This window comes from Aulonocara stuartgranti, assembly GCF_965226115.1.
Source record: "Aulonocara stuartgranti genome assembly, chromosome: 1".
Lineage (NCBI taxonomy): Eukaryota > Metazoa > Chordata > Actinopteri > Cichliformes > Cichlidae > Aulonocara > Aulonocara stuartgranti.
In genome coordinates this window covers 15,632,191-15,651,751 of record NC_138939.1, presented here as the reverse complement: position 1 = coordinate 15,651,751, position 19,561 = coordinate 15,632,191, and the positions used below count along the sequence as shown (strand labels likewise).

The 19,561-nt window shown below is 38.2% G+C and overlaps 1 protein-coding gene across 1 annotated transcript in view; it reads left to right on the top strand.

Moving 5' to 3' along the window:
• The first annotated feature begins 682 nt into the window (after window positions 1–682).
• The window catches only part of tspan15 (tetraspanin 15), a 42,809-nt gene continuing 23,930 nt past the window's right edge, over window positions 683–19,561 (top strand). Inside the window, exons 1-3 of the mRNA XM_082533168.1 lie at window positions 683–864; window positions 15,353–15,538; window positions 16,537–16,611. Coding sequence (XP_082389294.1) covers window positions 778–864; window positions 15,353–15,538; window positions 16,537–16,611 — 348 coding nt within the window. The 5' untranslated portion in view covers window positions 683–777. The remainder of the gene's footprint in view (window positions 865–15,352; window positions 15,539–16,536; window positions 16,612–19,561) is intronic.

The window sequence follows — 19,561 nt, the reverse complement described above, 5'->3', positions numbered from 1 at the left end:
CCCATTTTGTCCCATGCAAACTCAGTGTTTGTCATGTTTACTTCTGAACACCCTACAGCATAAAATGGTGAGATACAGATAATAACGTCAAACTGTAGACCTGCACAGTGTGGTGAAGCTATTGCTGACACAGGCTGCCCAAAAACTTCTAGATATTTACATAGGCGTGTACGTTAATGGGTTAGAAATACCTGGGCAAAGTACAGAAGATGTTGTGAAATAGCCGCACTGTTCATAAGTTGTTCTGCTGGTCTCCGGTTTGGCTCTTTCAATCATGTGTGTTGGTTTTTTAACCTATCATAGGAGCTTGTTATCAGTAACAACTATATGCTGGATAGCTTAGCTTGAAAGATACCTTTGTAATTTACTGTGATAGTAAAAACCAGGTAGATACTCAGTTTAAACAAAAATATTAAAAACAGGCTTAAAACAAACTGAACAGAAAGCCCCAGAAAAATCAAAGAAGTTTTTTATTGTTTTATTTTTTGACAATAAACAACGGGAAGCGAACCCATCTGTCACTTAAAATGACCACGTCCTTAATTGGGCAAAGATTTGAATCTTAATAAAATTTGAATTGGATTTTATTAATGTACTTATGTCACATAACTTCTACAAGTTAAAAGTCTTGCACAAGCTCACATCCACCAGCCCCCTTCGGCCGTCCATATATCAGACTGTACGCGCGTTTCCAGGTGCTATGACGAGGACAACGCGGAAGTGAATTGTCAACAGTCCAAAGAGCCGCTGAAAGAAACTATCTTCCGTCCAGACACGATGGCAGAGGGAGAGTCTAAATGTTGTGCTGATTGTTCCTATTATATCATCAAATTCATGCTGTTCATCTACGCCTGCTGTTGGTGGGTGAGTACAGACACGATTATCCTAAAACCTAGAGTGTGCGCTTTGTTTGCTCGGAGATCCCGGCTGGCAGGGAGGGAAGGCTGGGTGTGTTTTTGTGTATGTGTGTGCTTGTGTGTTTATCTAATGCTTTTGATTTGTGGGTATGCGAGCTCCGGTCAGATCCGTGGGGTGGACAAAGGGTGATCCGGTCTTATTTCGTTTTTCTAATAAAACCATGGGCTTTGTAAGCTACACCTGTGGACGGACAGGTGCTGTAGGATATTGCTCACAGAAACCTTCCGCCGCCACACCCTCCTTGCTTACCTTTACCCTACCCGAATGAGAACTGGGTAAATTAAATTAAATTAAAACAGAGAAAAAAGGAAGAACGGACGAGGCGTCATTTTTCACGCAGGAGTCTTGTGTCCTCCTGTGGTCACTGTACCACAGTACGGGTCATGTGGACCGATGAGCCACGTGTAAATCAAATGACAGTGACAGCACTGCAGCAGCGTCGCTTCAGTAGTTTTTCATTCAATCTGCTGACCACTTAACTCCACGCAGGCTATCAGTAAAGTTTCTGTTTTTCTTCCGTAGAATTTTTTTCAGTGTGTGGAGCATTTTTATTTTATTTTATTATGTTTTGGGGGTTTTGTAATTGAGTGGCAGTGTGAGATCAGGGCTGCACTGCTCCTTGTTCTTCTTGTCTGATTGTTTGGGGTCACTGATGCATTGAAAAATTATATGGGGACATTTTTATTCTGCAGAGGTTCATACTGACTTGGAGGAAGGACGCATTAGAGGATCTGAATGGAAAATGATCAGTTATGATGAAAGTATTACATTAAATGCATTTTAAAAATCCACCTAAAAGTTATTTAGACTTACTTTTATTTGTTTACATTTAGACTGCTGCTGTACAGGTCACTGATGAAACACTGCAAATGAGTCAAAACTCTCCAGCCATCATCAGTCATTCCCATCGAGGTTCCTCAGCATAATGCTGCCATAGCAGACTTTCTGGGAGTTATCTTGTTTTCCTGTAGGATTTTTCAGGAACGACAGACATAGCCTGCCTGGAAACGACCTGCAGATCATCTTTTCCAAGTGTGTGTGTTTGAGTGATAAAGCCATCTGAGATAAGAGCGGGAGTGTATTGTAGCTTCTTGCATTAGAACAGTTTAGGCAGTTTAACACATGCACATACACGGCAGAGTAAAACTTTGCAGATAGTAGTCCAACACTATCTACTTTTCTTTTCTTTCTTTTCTTTCTTTTTTTTTTTTATAGCTTTTCTTGGGAAAACCACACAATCTCCCAGACAGAAGCACCTGGAACTCTCCAAGCAGAGGAAGCCGAGGGTCCCAAATTATTTTGTATGCCCCTGTGAGGACCCACACTTCATATAGACACTGAAGGTTTTCAAGGTTATTAAAAGTAGTCGTACAACATACAGTACCCAGTTTGCTTCAGTTTAAAACGACCAAAACACATACCCTTTTCATTAGTGTCATGTCTACATTAAAACTTGCAATTTCCTATAAAGAAATTTTTGATTTAGCCTTCTACATATTGGATCTATATTTGAATAAAATGGTGTGGTGGTTTACACATTTGCCTAACAAGTAAAATATCTCCTGGCTGCTTTCTGGGTGGAAACACAAACTCCAGCTTCAAACTCTGCCAGATCAAATATACAGAGCAACCTGTTGTGATGACGCTTTGTGATTTTTTTTTTATTTTTTTTATTTTTATTTTTTTAAATTAATGTATTTTTTTGAGTGGCTGGAAGCCCGCCTTTATCATTGCTGTCATTTATTAAATTTGATTTTTAATTATGAATTTGGCAACCAACAAATAAAACCAGGAAACCTTTGAGAAAAACTTCAATCTGACAATGCTGCTCTCATTTTGATGATGAAATGATTGCTACAGATAATAATAAGTCTCAGAGCAGACTGTGCACCTGATTTTAGTCATATAATCTTTCAGAATAGAAGAATATCACTATATATGATCCCAGTTTAGTTGACATGTTAGCATAGTTTTGTTCTTACATTTCTCCACCTTATCTTCTACTTTAATAACCAGATATATGGGGGGATATAAACAATGGCTAATTATTAGATCAATAACGCATTGAGATATGCCAATTCTGATATAGTTACAACCAAAGCGTCACATGAATTTAAACAGTTAGTCTACAGTTTTCAAAGGATGTCATGTTGGTTGTTGAGCTGTAAGTAAACTTTGACCTTTCAGCCATCTGTTTAATTCAGTCTTACTAATGCTTGGCTTAAACTAACACTCTGTGTTAGTTTAAGCCAAGCAGAATTTCAATAAATGTTAACACTAAAGTGGATATACTATGTTTTCCTTTTTTTTGTCATATATAAAAATATTGTGACAGTGGTGGATGGAGGTCATTGTTTGCTTCAGTAATCCCTGTGAGCAAAAAGCTCAGGCTAAAGTCTAAACTCTCTGTTTCAGACAGGGTCTTTTTTCTACTCTTGGTTTTCACAGAGAATGGATATCCCTAATATGGTCGTCATGGCTCTGACTGCGGGTACAGAAACCCCACTGACCCATTCTTCAAACCTTTTGCTTACGAGGGTCAGCCAATCGGAAGAAAGTTGTCTTTTTGCTTTAGTAGAATAAAATACAGTGCTGGAAATCAACATTATAAATCCGCTCACCAAGTTTTCTAAATGATAGGTTTGTAGCTTGAACCCATCCGCTGGAACGTTAAAGGCAATATAATTACACTGCAAAGCAAGACACAAGTAGGCAAGCTTCTTCATGTTTCTCGTGCACGGGAGAGAACCGGACAGGCACCGTTCCTTCGCTTGACCCCAGTTGCTCTCGTCCGTTCTCCCGTACCACTGTTCTTTTATTGAGGTTACATGAATATGCATAAGTTCATTAACATATGACGTCTACATACACACAAAGAGTACCTTGCCTGTGTGTGTGTGTGTGTGTGTGTGTGTGTGTGTGTGTGTGTGTGTGTGTGTGTGTGGACTGCTGATCAAAGGGTCAAACATCCTTGGTCAGGAAGAGGGTAGCCTCCCCCTCACCCTAGATGGTTCATCCTAGATAACACGGTGAGGAAGTCCTGCAGTTCATCTAAACAAAGAGCACTTAGACTAGAACAGACGCAACTACGTTAATCCTACCATAAAACAATAAGACACGGTATGACCTCTCATGCTCCCAAAGTGCTGTCTAATACACACAAAGTTTGCAGACTATCAAGGATCAAAACCTCTACCAATCTACAACTAATTACAAAACTCTAAGCATATATAAGTAAATATTTCTAAGCATAAATGACAATCAACAATACAAATCTAACACTAAACACCTGAAAGGTATTACAGCGAGACAAGTTCAGTACAGCCAGGCCGGTTGGAAATGGGTATCATGACAGTAATTAACAACTTAAGCCGGGCTTTCCACTTCAGGTCTCTGCACATTTGCATTAAAAGGGACATTTTGTGGGTCATGTTACTCTTTTTTTTTCCATACAAACTTATCCCTATGATGTTATCTGATGATGATAAGTCCGATAAGTAAGTGATAAAGAGATTCTAAATAACAAAATTATAGCATTAGAATGCAAAACTTTTGCAAATAAGATGAGATTAATGCAGCAGAAAAATCATTAATCTTTGTATAGCGTGTTAAACATTTTAATTCAGGTTAATTATTTTATCACTGAGTGCAAGCTCAGTCCTGCTGTTTATTTCTAGAGCTCTGAAACTTTAAACTGGATGCATTTAAACTGTTACTGCCCCATAGGATAATAAAGTAAACGTGGAAATCTCTTTAGCTTATAAGCAGATTAAACTGAAATTCATTTCATTGTTTGAACAGGTATTCTTTGTGCGCTCTGTATTCCTCTAGCAGATGAATAGAAATCAATACATGCACGTTCCTGTGACAATGTGTTGCTTCATTCATTGTTTTTAGCAAAGCACAACTTAAAAAGTTGCACATTTAAAAATTGTTTCCCCACCAGAGAATGTAGTTCCTGTGGCACATAGACAGACACAGAAAACTTTAAGCTTGACATCTGGTTTTTCCACAGGTTCTTTTCTGTAGACAAAAGTAGTGGATCAGTACTGGAACACAGAGTTCATGCACACAGAGTTGTCCGACCAGTAAAAACTGGGCCACATTAGAGTATATTGACCATTTAATCCCGAAACAATAGCCTTACTTGTAACTATTTATTTTTTTTAAAGGCAGTAACGTGAAGTGATATAATTAGATTCTTGAACGTGATGTTTATTTCAACAAATACCTCCAAATGGGAGATATGACTGCAACAGTTTATACTGCTGGCTTACAAGCTTGTCTTTTTTTGTCTTCCTTTCTGGGAAATACTGTATAACCAACCATGCAGCTGCTCCCTCTCATAGATGATGTGACAGACTGTATATTTTTGAAGACGGATGGCTAATTGAACTTGGTGCACTTAGAAAATTCATTTATTTGTCTCTTCTGAAAGAACCTTTTGAGAAGTTAATTTGCGATGGGAGGAAGCTCAAAAAGGAGTAGAACGGGAGGCAAAGGCATAAGACTCAGTAATGGGTTTATTATGGAGAATGAATGCTGCCTTGATAAGGAAGGTGAAACAGATAAACATGTTATATTTACTTTGAGCCTGCTGCTCGTTGACTCAGTCACATTAATAAGATATTTTTTGCCACATGGTGCCTCTGAATAAAGAGTTCTGGCACATCCTCCTGGAAACCTAGACACAAAGATTGAACGGCAACAGCGATTCTCATAAAATGTTTCCTGCAACAGGTGCTCAAATCTTTTTTTCAGTTCACCGCATGATGCTACAGTAATCATTTCACACTATAATATAATATAATGAGTAATGAAAACAACAAGTAATGATGCACCAGTTGGTTTTGGAGAAACAGAGGACTCTGCAGTGTGAGTACTCTTGTGGAGATTTACTAGAATTCAGAGCTTCACTTACTAAAATGTCAGTCGGTAATTTAAACCACCTGTAAAAAGAAACTCGAGCGGGTTACTTTCAGATCTCTTTGTGCTTCTTCATTTGGTTTTGTTTTTCTTTTGCTCTTAATGACCTGTTTTTCACCCCCATTCAGCGTTTTTGCAGAACAGGATGTGCGCGTGCTGGCTATCAACTGCTTAGAGTGTAAATGTCCAAACAGTGCGGTGTATATTTTGGAGGAACAATGTACAGAAGATGATGAGTCATTTCCTGCTTACTGTGGGAATGATTTAACCCACATTAGGACAACAGATTAATCTCCTCTGGCTCTGTATTCAAATGGAGAACAGTTGACAAAGAGTAAACGCAAGATTCAAGCAAAGCTCGAGGGTGACGAGAATGCCTCGGGTCATGTTTAACAGTGTTTGAACGCCGCTTTGATTTAAATTCTTATTCCGAAATTAGCATGAAGTGAAATAATGTAAACAACTGATTAGGAGGACAGAACAGAGGAGCACGACTGGAGAGGTGCAGAGAGGATTTGTCAGCGGTTTTGATTGCCGTCTGTAATTTGTCACAAATTGTTTGTTCCTGTCATCTGAATCTCAGAGAAATGTAAAAGCAGCTGGAGTTCTTCCAATAACCTTCCCGGCATGTTCCCAAGTTTGCTGCTTTCTTTTTGATTGATTGATTGATTGATTCAATCTTTATTTTGAACATGTTGAAAAAGTATTAAAAAAATAGAATTAAAAGAGACAAATGAACAAAGCAAACAAAAGGAAAACGAGCAACCACAACTCCAAATAACGTCCATGTTCAAAAAGGAGCAGGAAGAAGCATAAGCTTATTTAATCCCACCCCTTTTCCACTATCTAGTATCAATAGACTACAGAAATACCTCCTTGCAATTACATTATATGTTATGTGTAATTTTTTTTTAATATATACACATATATGTTTCTATCCATACATACGTATATACACACATACGCACATGTACACATTTTCAATAACCCCATTAACACCTCAAGGATACACAACCTACAATTTTATATATATATATATATATACACACACACACACACACACACACACACACACACACACACACACACACACCCATACCAACAAACCCGTGCATGCGCACACACATGAAAATATTAGACAAGAACACCCTATCAAATCTCTACCTTTTCCCTGTACCCTGTAAAAACCATATCCTTAAACCGCTTTTTAAACTGCGCCATGCTTGGACATTGCTTCATATCTTTACTTAGTCTGTTCCACAGCTTCACTCCACACACAGAGATGCAAAAACTTTTTAATGTTGTACGGATACGAGGATGTTTTAAATTTAATTCCCCCCTCAAATTGTATCCCCGTTCCCTTTTAGAAAACATTTTTAGAATATTTCAGTTTGCTGCGTGAAGTTATTTGCTGCTCTTAACCTTTACTTATCCAGTGAAGGTTGACTGAGCTCACTAACACACAGGAAAACGCTGGGATGTCATATTTTTGAATTTTTGTTGCGTTTACTTTGAGACCATTAAAACATTCATCTGTAAAGCCCAAGGTACAAAATGTAAAAACTCAAATGCTAGCTCGTGCTCTGGTGAGATCTTTGTCCACTGTTCACAAGAACTCTGCCTACAGTGTTGGAGAATTTTGGTCTTTACCCAAATCGTCCTCATGATGAAGGTCAAATTTGTCATTTTCACTCTTGACACACTGATTTATTATTTAATCCAGTCTAATATTTTCAGTGTTAATACATTTTGCATACAATCATGATCTCATTAGTCATGAGCATTACTTATCTTCCACATTAGTAAGTCATGCTTTGGGTCTTCCTAACACCAATATCCTGAAATTAGGATCATGGTCAATGCTATGAAATGCTGATATGTTCCCATATTTTCATTCTTTTGATTTCTATAACTGACCGTGTAGTTGTAAAACTCCTGAACCCATATTTGGAGGTGATCACAGATTATTCGGGTATATATTTACCTCAATGATGCAATGCTCAGAGAAATTTGCAAAAAAACCTCAAGATCTACATCACAGACTCCACAGGCCTCGGCATGCTACATTTTAAAGTTCATGACAATACAAAAAAGACTGAACATGTATGACTTGTTTGGAAGGGTTACCAGAACAAAGCCTCTTCTCTGTAAAGAGAACACAGCAGCACAGTTGGGTTTGCAAAAATGCATCTGAACAAACTACAAGGTTTCTGGACAAGGTCATTTGGACATTCGAGGCCAAAGTGGAGATGTTTAGCCACATTTGGTGATTAACAAACATCTCATAGGAACTGTCCACTAGTGGTAGAGGGCTGAAGCTTGATTTTAACTTCTTTATATGCCAGAATACTCTATCTAAATGTGAGGCCATCTTTCCAACAGCTTAAGCTCGGCTGAAATTGGCTCGTGCAACAGGACAATGATCTCAAGCATAGAAAAAAAATCTTCAACAGAAGATGTTGCAGCAGCCCATCCCAGTCCAGACCTGAACCTGAATACATAACTGGATGCCCACAGTCCTCAGTGAACTGAAGCAACGTTGTAAAGAAGAGTGAGCCAGAATTCATCTGCAATGATGTAGCAGACAGAAAAATTGTCTCCAGAAGGCATCACAGACCCTTTCGCTATTGGTTTAGCATTGGCTTGAGGTCAATATAAACACACAGATCTGGATGCATATTTATTAGCCTTTATTATAATTTGAGGGGTTTTTGTAATGCATATGATCATTAACCAAAGGACTAGAGAAAGATTCTAACATTTTGTGATAAGGTACATCAGTGTAAATTCATGGAAACGTGGTATTTATATATGGTACACTTGCCTACTGCGCATTAAAGTCCATACTGACAAGGAATAAATGTGAAAGATGGAAATCAATGCAATAACTTGTGAAAAGAGATTTTTCATCCATAGACTGACCTTTTTAGAGGAAAGCTCATCAAAGTTTTTAGAACTGGCTGTCTGGCCACAATTAATAAATATGCTAGAAATTTCAGACAGGTTAGTAAATTGTTCTGTTATTTGTTAGATATTTACATCTGGGGAACAAAATCCACATTTACTGAGCTGCTGGACTGGCTAAAAATAGCCTATGATGTCATTCTGAATGTAGATGACAAGATTTCCTTTTCTCTCAGATCTAACAGGTGTTCTGATTATCACATAGGGAAAATATGAGAGCCAGTAGTTTACAGATATTTGTTAGTTCCATGTTGGTTTCTTAACTCTGCTTTAGCTTTAAAATGTCTCCAAAAGCTAATTTAAATTAGGACGCAATAGCAGTGACAATCCTAAAGTTACATTTCTTTTCCTTTTCTGTCTGTGCTATGTCTGCAGATTGTACCCTGGTTTCAAAGCTGCACTGCATGCCTTTATAGCTGTGAGCTGTGTCCAGTAATAGCACCACGAAGTTGTTTTAGCAGAGTGTAATAGGTTATAAACTACCACTTGATCTTGGCCTAATGCCCTGAAACTGTTGCCGAGCCATCTGCAGCTAAGTGCATGATGATAAACAGTGTGTGACCCGTTTTATTTTATTTTCCCGAGTACGTTTGTTAGAAATCTGTTTGCATGAATCAGAATGATCCTCAAACAAGACAGACTCTTTGTGGAGATTATCACTCTTGACTGTTGACATATTCTATCCTTGGCAGAAATTTCAAATTGCTGTTTAAAAGGCTCTAAGTGATCTCCTCTCCTCTTGGCTGAATGGAAGCGAGTTCGTGGCGTACAGGCCAGCGGCCAGTAAGAGACCATAACAGACACCAAGCAGGGACATGTAAGGGAAAGGCATCATGGTGGATTATAAACAGTGTCGGACCTTCTGAAATCTGCATAGGCCCCCCCTCCCCCTTTTTCTCTTTTGCTGTGATGCGCTGTGCATCTCACAGGATGGCTGAAATCAGATTGGGAGGGGGGATGGCGGCAAACAGCAATTAGCAATATGTCATACAATGGTGTTTGCAGAAGCAATATGCCGTGATTATTGGATCGTTTAGTCTGCTTCTCTGCTCACGCCATGCATTTCCCTCTGCCTCTCGCTCACTCTCTCTCTGAAACATTGCTACTTTGATATTTCTGTCCACAATAAGCCAACAAGGCAGAATTAAAGCGATGTTTTCTCCATTTCCTCCTCTGATCTATTCAGTACCAGGGATAGCGCCAGGTGGCTTAACACAAATATCCTAAATTTGTCTGTTTACAGCATACCTCACAAGCAGAAAAATAAACCAGCTCTTCTATGTTTTCTCAGTAGCAGCCTTCCTGATAACAAGCTTCAATTATTATAGAAAAACAACAATTTCATTACAGTCATTGCTTTGAAAATGAAATGGGGAAAAGTTATTTTTTTCAGGGTACAGAAGAGAAAATGCTTGTTTTTTTGGTAATGGATATGTGGATGAATATTGCAAGAGGTCGTGCTCATTTTAACCCTTCCAGCATGCAAAAACAGACCAAATAACTGAAATCAGTATAAATGGATTGTTGCAATTTGGCCAGTTTCCACTTCAGCTGCCGGATCCTATTTCAGGACGTGCCATGTGCTATTTGGCAGTCAGTGAGTTTGTATAAATGGCTCTTTTAATTTTAATTTAGCCTGGAAGTCATTGTTGAAACACACCTGGGCATTTAAATTTGTTTCAGCAAATGCATAGTTGTTAACATTTAGCTGCTGTTATTGAGAAACACTGTTCTCAGACTGAAATTTAGTTTTATATGGTGCAAAAGCATTTGCCTCATAACTGATTTTTTTTCTTGTTTTGTTTATTTGCATATTTTTCACACTTAAATGTTTCAGATCATCAAACAAAGATGACGTGAATAAATACAAAATGCAGTTTTGAAAAGGGGGGAAAAAAGTTATCCAAACATACATGACCCCATGTGAAAGGTAACTGCCTCTTAAATCTAATTCTGCCACCATTTGTAGCAACTGCTAATGAGTCTTTCATGTCCATGTGCAGGAATTTAGGCCCACTCTTCTTTGCATACTTGCTTTAATTCAGCAACACTGAACGATTTAAAGAACGAACAACCTGTTAAAAGTCAGGCCAAAGTATCTCGCTTGGATTTAGACGTTTCGTGACACTACCGCCATCCTGCATAACTCTTGGTATGATGTTCGTTTTCATAAAAAGCTTCATCAGTTTTACGCCAGATGTAACGGGACTCGAACCTTTCAAAAATGTAAACTTTTGTCTCGTCAGTCCTCGTCAGCTATTGTTGAGTTTCTTTAGATCACAGCATGATGTGATGCTTATTGAGATCCCTGTCCCTTTGTTGAAAGTGCTGCAGCTGCTATACCATCTTTAAGATAACTGAAGATGAGTTAGTGAAATCGTACTTCAGAATTGGTTTTAGTAAAAAGAAAATTATTTCTTCTTTAGCACATAAACACAGTGTGGTGATAAATAGAAGGATGCAGAAAAGATGGTGCAGAAAGCTACAATAGTCAGAAGGAAAGTACACAAGCCTGAAGGAGTTGGCCTGATTTGTACACAATGAAATAGCTGGCAGTGGACAGATGCAAGGATATTGATGGTCACACCGTCGTGCAATAGACAGGACGTATGTTAAATGACAAGACACAATCAGATGGCTGATCAGTTTGTTTCACTAACTTATTTACACAAGGCATAAAATTATCACTAATATATATACATTTTTTTAAATGTTGCCCTAATACTCCTTAAGAAAGATGTGACCATTTTACAAATGATAATGATCAGAAGGTGGGGAAATACTTCACAGCACTTTATTAGCTAGATTGATATGCATAGAATAAGCCAAATATTTGAGGTTATATGGTGCAGTTTGCTCAAAGTGTGTCTGTAATAAACAAATAAACATTTTCAAAGTGAGCCAGAAGAGTATAGCACACACACAGGCTTGCTTTGACACAGTAGAACAGCCTGTCGTTTCTAAAGATAGGATTCAAAACAGCGTCACGTGAGGTGGTGATAAGTTTCCTCACGGTGTCATTTTAGATGCAGGAACCTGAGGATGTCAGCGCTGGAAACACCGCTGTAAGGGAACAACAAAAAAACAGTTTTATATTGAGACCGACCACTCATTCAGACGTCTACACACTTGACCCGGCTCCTCTCTGTGCAGGGGTTGTGTTGTGTTTAAAAAAAAAACAAAAAAAAACCCCCAAGTAATTTGGGTGAGCTGACCCTTTGCGCTCTTCCCTCTCTCATTTTGCTCCTCCTAGACTTTGACAGGTTTGTTTGCTGATTGCTTAAATAGCTTCTGCCACTGTTAATTTGACTTAATTGACCTTTTGATTAGGGTTCTCATTAACAATTCTAATGTCTACACAGGAGCCTTCTTGTGATATATTATTCAGCTGGCGTGCAGCAGTATGTGGCTGTTCAACAGTGCTTCTTTCACAACACAACAGAAAGAATAATGGAGCTGTTGGTCTTTATATGTTTAAAAATATACCTATGTTGAGGTATAATTATGTGAATCCACTCTAAATGGAGGTTCTTGAGCTAAACCGGCCTTGCAAGTTTCGCTTGAATCGAATTGAAATTTATAGCATTGAGCACAAAAAGGGACAAAAAACCCCACTAATTTCTGTCGAGAAATATAATTTGCTATTTGTGAAAGTTTGCTTTGTTCATGTGATACTGCTCTGTTTCACAGGAACATCCTGCTGAGTTTCCAATTATCAGTCCGTAATGCCAGTGCCCTGTTTCGTTTCTACCCATCTTTTGTCTTTAATGGGAAAACTAGCCTTCTCCATCCTGATGTGATGACTTTGTATGGATGATTGGTTACTTGAGAACTTAAAACTGAAGATTGCTTCTCTTTCAGTTCTCTTCCAGTTCTCTTCAATGACAAAGACAGAAAAGTGTGTATTTATGGCTGTGTATAAACAATCTAGGCAATTTGCTTCACAGCACTGATGGTTCTTAAATGTTCTTTTGAATTGATTGTTGAATTATGTTGGAGTAATGTGGTGAAGGGAAACTCGAATAAAGACACTGTGTGCGTGCATGTGTCAGACTATACAAAACTTCAGAGAACCTAATTAAGAAACTATTTTTTACAATAACAACGCTGAATTATCTGTTACCATAGTTAGGGCTGCTCGATTATGGCAAAAATGATAATCACGATTATTTTCACTGAAATTGAGATCACGATTATTTGACGATATTTATTTAACCCTTTAAGACCTACTATAGAACCAAGTCCACCAGAGCTTATATTATTTTTTTACATGCTGTAGTGCCATTTGTGGGAGCATTTCAAGTTGCTATACATCAATACAACTGTTATAGCCCATATTTTAATAATATGTATGCATTAAGTGCATAGTAATTACATAAATTGCAAAAAAAGTGCAATAAACTACAAAAAAAATTGAAAATCGCTTTTGTTTTGTTTACATATATTTCTACTTGGAGAAATTTAAGAGGTTTATCCCTCAAAACTTTAAATACAATAAAGTTGCAAAAAATAGTTTCCCACCACAGGAAATTTATTTTGAGTGTCTTCATAGTTTTATTTTGGAGATACAGCAATTTTTATATACTGCAGGAAAAACAATCCTAGGAGGCAAATTTGCAAAGAAAACAGCATGTGCATCATTTCACTGTGGGAAGTGTTACGAACAGCTGATAGGAACGGCAAAGCGTGTTTCTGGAATATTATGTTTTTGTTCCTGCAAGCGCTTTTTATGCAATTTTTGCAAAGCTATATGTGGAACGAAACCGTGACCGAGGACAAGCTGATGGCATAAGATGTAAGTACAACTCCTCCGGTTTCAAAACAAATTATTGCGCTAGCTTACACGGTTCAGGTTCTACAGGGATTTAAAAATAGTTACGCAAAACGGAGCATGCAGCTCTGACCGGCTTTAAAGGGTTAACAATGACTTTAAAAAAATAATATAAAATAGTGTGCAACACCACTGAAGTTTTTTTTTTTTTTTAAACTCTCTTTTCAACCAACGGCAGTCACTCTCCAAATAACTTCTGCTTAGCTTTCCGAGCTTCCCTCGGGTCCTCTTAATCAGCGGTCTCCAACCTTTTTTGCGCCACGGACCGGTTTATGCCCGACAATATTTTCACGGACCGGCCTTTAAGGTGTCGCGGATAAATGAGGGAGGGGCTAATAATCGGCTCAGTCATTTTTAATGATCGTTGAAAGCCCAGATCGTAATCGTGATTAAAATTCGATTAATTGAGCAGCCCTAACCATAGTCCACTACAGTCTGGCGATTATACAGATTATAATTGCTTAATTTATTTATCATTTCTTCTTCGGGAGAAATTTCATACCCTTGTAGCTCTACAAGGGTATGCCTATAATTATGTCAGTGTTTGCCAGGATTTCTTTTGTTGTTGTTGTTTGATAAAGAAACTATTAAAACGCTTTATACAATTGGCTTTAGAAATGGACAAAAACATTTTTGCTTCTGTATACCACCAAAGTGGAATTTAAATGAAACATTCATGATTTGACTGAGGTGCAGACTTTATGCTTTATAGGCATATAGATTTTTATGCTTGTTGTTGAGGTTTCTGTCTAAATCAGACAGACTCACATGGACCATCATCCATAGACTGTACATGAGAGATTGGGAGACTGGCACAGCTTACTGGTGTGAAAAGTGAAGTCAGTGTGAAAGTCCTGTTAAACTGCATTTTATAATTATTTGCTTTAGGGTGAGGCTAACGTGTGGTTTACAAACTGCTATAATATGAGTGTGCAGTGTCTCTTGGTTTCTTAGTCCGATTCACCTCCTGGTCATCACATACAGTGTGAGGGCTACACTAACCAACAGGTGATGTCACAGCAGTTACATTTATGTGAATACGTTTGTGTGACTTGTTATTAGCTGACGGTAGATGTATCCACTGTGGCCCATCTTTGTGGTTGTTTGAGTTCTTGTTACCTTCCTGTCAACTCAAAGCTAATTGGCCTTTCTCCTCTGACCTCCAGCATCAACAAAAATCCAAACCTATCTGTCCCTGTGTCGAAATATTAATTGCCTTATTGTTAAATCAAGCATTGACTGTGAAAACCACGTTTTTTGGGGAAGCAAAGTTCAATTTCACTAGCTATATCCAGCCCTGATTACTGCTGGACCTCCTGAATCAAGAAATCACTTAAATAGAACCTGTCTGACAAAGTGATGTTGCTGTATTTTCCTTCTAATATGTATGACCTTAAACTTAAGTATTGTACGCGTCTCTTTCTCTGTTGTCTTTGAGACCTGGTGGTCTAAGCACTTTCCATTTTTTTTCCACCTCAATATTCCCTGCTAAGTGGTAGCTGACGAACAAATTTCCCACGTGTGGGACTAATAAAGGTTATCTTATCTTATCTTATGTAATTGTGGAAATTAAGCTTTGGCCCACTGAATGTTTTATTCTCTTAGTTATATTTAAATCTGCAGAAACTGAGCGAATCTAGAAACCTGCTGGTTTCCCATCATGTTCAAGCTGATGACTAATCTGTCCTAACTGCTTCGCTTGTGTGTTTCCAGCTAATAGGCGGATGTATCCTGGGTATTGGCATCTATGCAGAAGTAGAGCGACAGCAGTACAAGACACTGGAGGGTGTGTTTCTGGCCCCATCTATAATCCTGATCCTACTGGGCATCATCCTATTTGTTGTTTCATTCATTGGAGTCTTGGGTTCCCTGAGGGATAATATAACTCTATTGAAAGTGGTGAGTGGTGAAGTATTGGAAATTGCCTTTGCATCATTGTTATTTGTAAAGATGCAAATAACCCCCCCCCCACACACACACACACACACACACACACACACACACAGTTTAAACTAAACCAGTCTGTCTTACTTTCTGGGATTTAAAGAGAGACAAACAAACAGAAAAAGCTGTTACTGGATGAAACTGGTTGAGAGTTGCATGATGCTGCACCAAAAACCTAGTTGGAATTGCTTTGCTAGCAGATCGTTTGCTTATAAGATGCCAACTTGTCTGCAAACACTTTCCAACTGAAACTGTGTGAAGAGTGTGACACAAACCAGAAATAGAGATTGTTACGTTTTGGAAACATGTTTGTTTCACTGGTAAAAGCACAACTTTTACTTCAGCTGTAGCAACGTGCTAGCAACCAAAACAATCAATAGGAGGTATTTGGTGCAGCATCACATTTGCAACTGATTTCATCGCCAGCAACCAGTCAGACAATGTATATTTTCCCTAGCGACTGGAGGATGCTCACACCGGTCTCTAAGCTGGAGTGAGTAATGGCTTATTACACTAAGGAGAGTCATTTGACATAATGTACTAAATTTTTGCTTCTGTTATGTACTAAAACTATAGGAAGAAATGCAATGAACTGACTGGTGAAAAATCAAGACACACTGTATTACAAATTACTTAATAAGCAACTAAACAACTGGAGTCACTGCCAGATGCAGGAAAAGACAAACATGGGAAGATGGCATCTATATTCAGGATTTTATGAAAGCACAGAGCAAGACCAGAGTGTTCTGGTCACTGGTTGCTTTAGAGATTAACTAGGATAGGAAGGAAAGGTCTTTCTGTATGGACACAATACACAAACTGTTAAAAGATGCACACAAAGGCACTTTAGAAAACGTTATCTCAATTTTTTTTTTTTTTTTTTTTGGGGGGGGGGGGATATGCTTGAACTCAATAGAACAATGAAATTCATATTCTTGTCTGGTGCACCACAGTTCATGTACACCCTGGCAGCGTGTCTGCTCCTGGAGCTGGTTGGAGCAATCTTGGGGCTGGTGTTTCGCAACCAGGTGAGTTGCCTCAAGTGTTAATCAGTTCCCTACCATTTTGAAATCCTCTGACTTCAGCAGGTGGGCAGTGAAGGCATGTGTTTTATTTCACGTAGCAGGGAGCAAGATAACAACCAAAGCAGTCTGACACTGACAGTCTGCTTACCACGAGGAAGAGATTCACTCTAGCCAAGAAAAGTAAAGCCACATTATGTAGTTTAATTTGATTTCTGAAGTCTTATTCTCTTTAACATGAGATAAAGCTGTTAAAAGCTGTTTTCCTGTGACCAATACAATAGATTAAACTTGCACAGGATCAGAATTCATATGTTTAGAAGAGTATGTAGAATTATCAGTTGTCTATGTGATATTTATGTCATCTTTCACAATGTCTCTGTATTTTGCACTTTTAATATTTCCCTCTTAAGTTCTCCTGTTGGTCCTGCTTACTGTCTCTGCCTTATGATCTCTGGCTTCTTCCAACATAGGTCATCATGTCTGTCAATACTTTTTAAACCAGAAAGGAGCAACTTTACATGACATAGAAACTCCAAATAGTTAAAATGTAAAGAATGGAAAGTTAAAGTCAGTGATTGTTGGAAATTACTGCAGTGTTGAATGTCAAACTGTCTGCAATAAGGCACTGCAGGTGGGTGATTCAAAATGCAGGGTCTTGTCTAATGTAGAGGCCCCCAACCCCGAAGTGTAGAGCACCTTTTAATGAATCCTGTTTAGACAAGAAAACTCGATTGCCTTTATTTGCTGTGCTGTTGGATTTTCCAGAGGTTGTTCCTGCTGCTGCGTCGTACCAAGAGATTTTAATGGTGCGCCATTTAAAGGCAGTTGTTAATAAAAGCAACAGAAATTGAGGCTTAATCATCAGGATTGTGATTTTTATTTTGTAATCCTTTTTTATGGGGAAGGCTCAGTTTTAAATGAAGTGTAAAGGGGACCAAAATGAGACACTGTGGGAGGCTCATTTGATTCATCAACAAATTCTTAAATGAAAAAACAACAACAACCAATTATGGCTGCATGTTGTAAAATTTATTTTATATGAAACAAATTATCAAACCTCCACCTCTTAATGATTTAACTCGATGTAAATGAGGCATCAGGGTTCTGTACTCCAACAACACTGTTTATTATGCTTTTATTAAAATAATGAAAATGGGTCCACTTCACATGGATTAAATTTGATGTTATGTAAACAATAATTTTCTGTATATTTAAAATAAACTTTGGCTCAAACTAAAGGAGGTTGTTCAAGCAGAATTACAAAAAAAACCAAGATCTGGATGTAAATATGTCGTTTTTTGTTGTTGTTTGTTTTTTAGTTAGTTTTTAAATTGTAATCCAAGCCTCTCTAGATGAGAGGTCTAAAAATAATCTTATAAAGTTAAAGCTGCAGGGTTTTGTTTTTTGTTTTTGTTTTTTTTAATCATAATTACTAAAGAAGGGCTAACAACAGAAGGTAGATAAGCCAGTAAATCTAGGGTCTGTAGTGTCTGAAGTCTTCTTTATCAAAATCAACATAACAGAAATAAAGCAGGAAAAATAGACCCTCTGGACCCATCAAAAAAACCAAAAACACAAAATCCCCACACACACATACACAAAACACAAAATAATTAACAACTGTTCAACCAAAAATTACCGCTGCACTGGCTGGACGGTGTGTAGAGGAAAGGAAAGCACACCAAGGGTCCTGCCCCCTCTTTATTGCTTTTCAGTTAATCACACCAGACCAGCTACACCTGAGAGGAGAGCACAACGCACCGTGAGTCACAGATCATTTACACACCATAACCGGCACGAAGGGGGAGATAACATTGACATGACTTATCTCCTTCTCATTTGCATGTTACAGCGCCGTGTTCGTTAGGCATAAAATTCCTCATATAATTTTGTTAAATGAAAACCTTTTGATAATTAATTTTGAGGGGAAAAAACAGAATGGTGTTAATGGTTATTAAAATTACAGAATAAGTTTGTTAGGTGCTTAGCCTCTAGTCCTGCCCTGAGAAATGAGGTTTGCACAGAACACAACTGGTGGAGGATGATAACTAATATGAGCCATGATCAAAACAAGATTCGCGTTAATCAAGCAAACATCACCAATTCTCTGATAACATCCTGACGTCATTGGGTTTTCTTTATAAATAGCTCACTCTCATAAATATCTTGATGTGGATTTGTAGGGAAGAGCTTAAGAATCCTTCTGTCCTCTGCTGAGAACAACTCCACACCACATAATTTTGTCCACAGCCCCGCCTAGTTTTAATAAATTCTGCCAAGTGGTTTTTGCCTAATCTTTCAGACACACGGGTAAACAAATGACAATGGAAACTTTAATTTCCCTGAGGCTCAACCCGTTTTGACGATAAAGGCTTGTGTTTTATTTAAATCTATTTTAATTTTTATGTCAGAATATATGACAGAATAGAATAATCCTTTAATTGCCCCACAAGGGGAAATTTGGCTGTAACAGCAGCCAGAAAGACACATATACAACAAACAGGACACAGAACAGAAACATACAAAATTTTTCTTACATATTTACATCAAGGACAATGGGTTACTATAAACAGAGTGCCGTTATTAAATAAAATAAAATAAACTACAGATAAGAGGCAAACCAGGTTGTAGTGCAAATCGGTTGATTAAATTATTGCAGTTACAGCGCAGATGTAAACATCTGTTTGTTGGGAGCAGTTCTGATTGTACAGTCTGACAGCTGCAGGGAGGAAGGACCTGTGGAAACGCTCCTTCATGCATCTAGGATGCAGCAGTCTGTCACTGAAGGAGCTCTGCAGTTCAGCAACATTTACATGCATGGGGTGGGAGACTCTATCCATCAGAGATGAGTCCTTCTGTCTCCCACCACCTGCACTGGGTCCAGGGTGCATCCCAGAACAGAGCTGGCCTTCCTGATGAGTTTATCCAACCTCTTCCTCTCAGCTGCCGATAA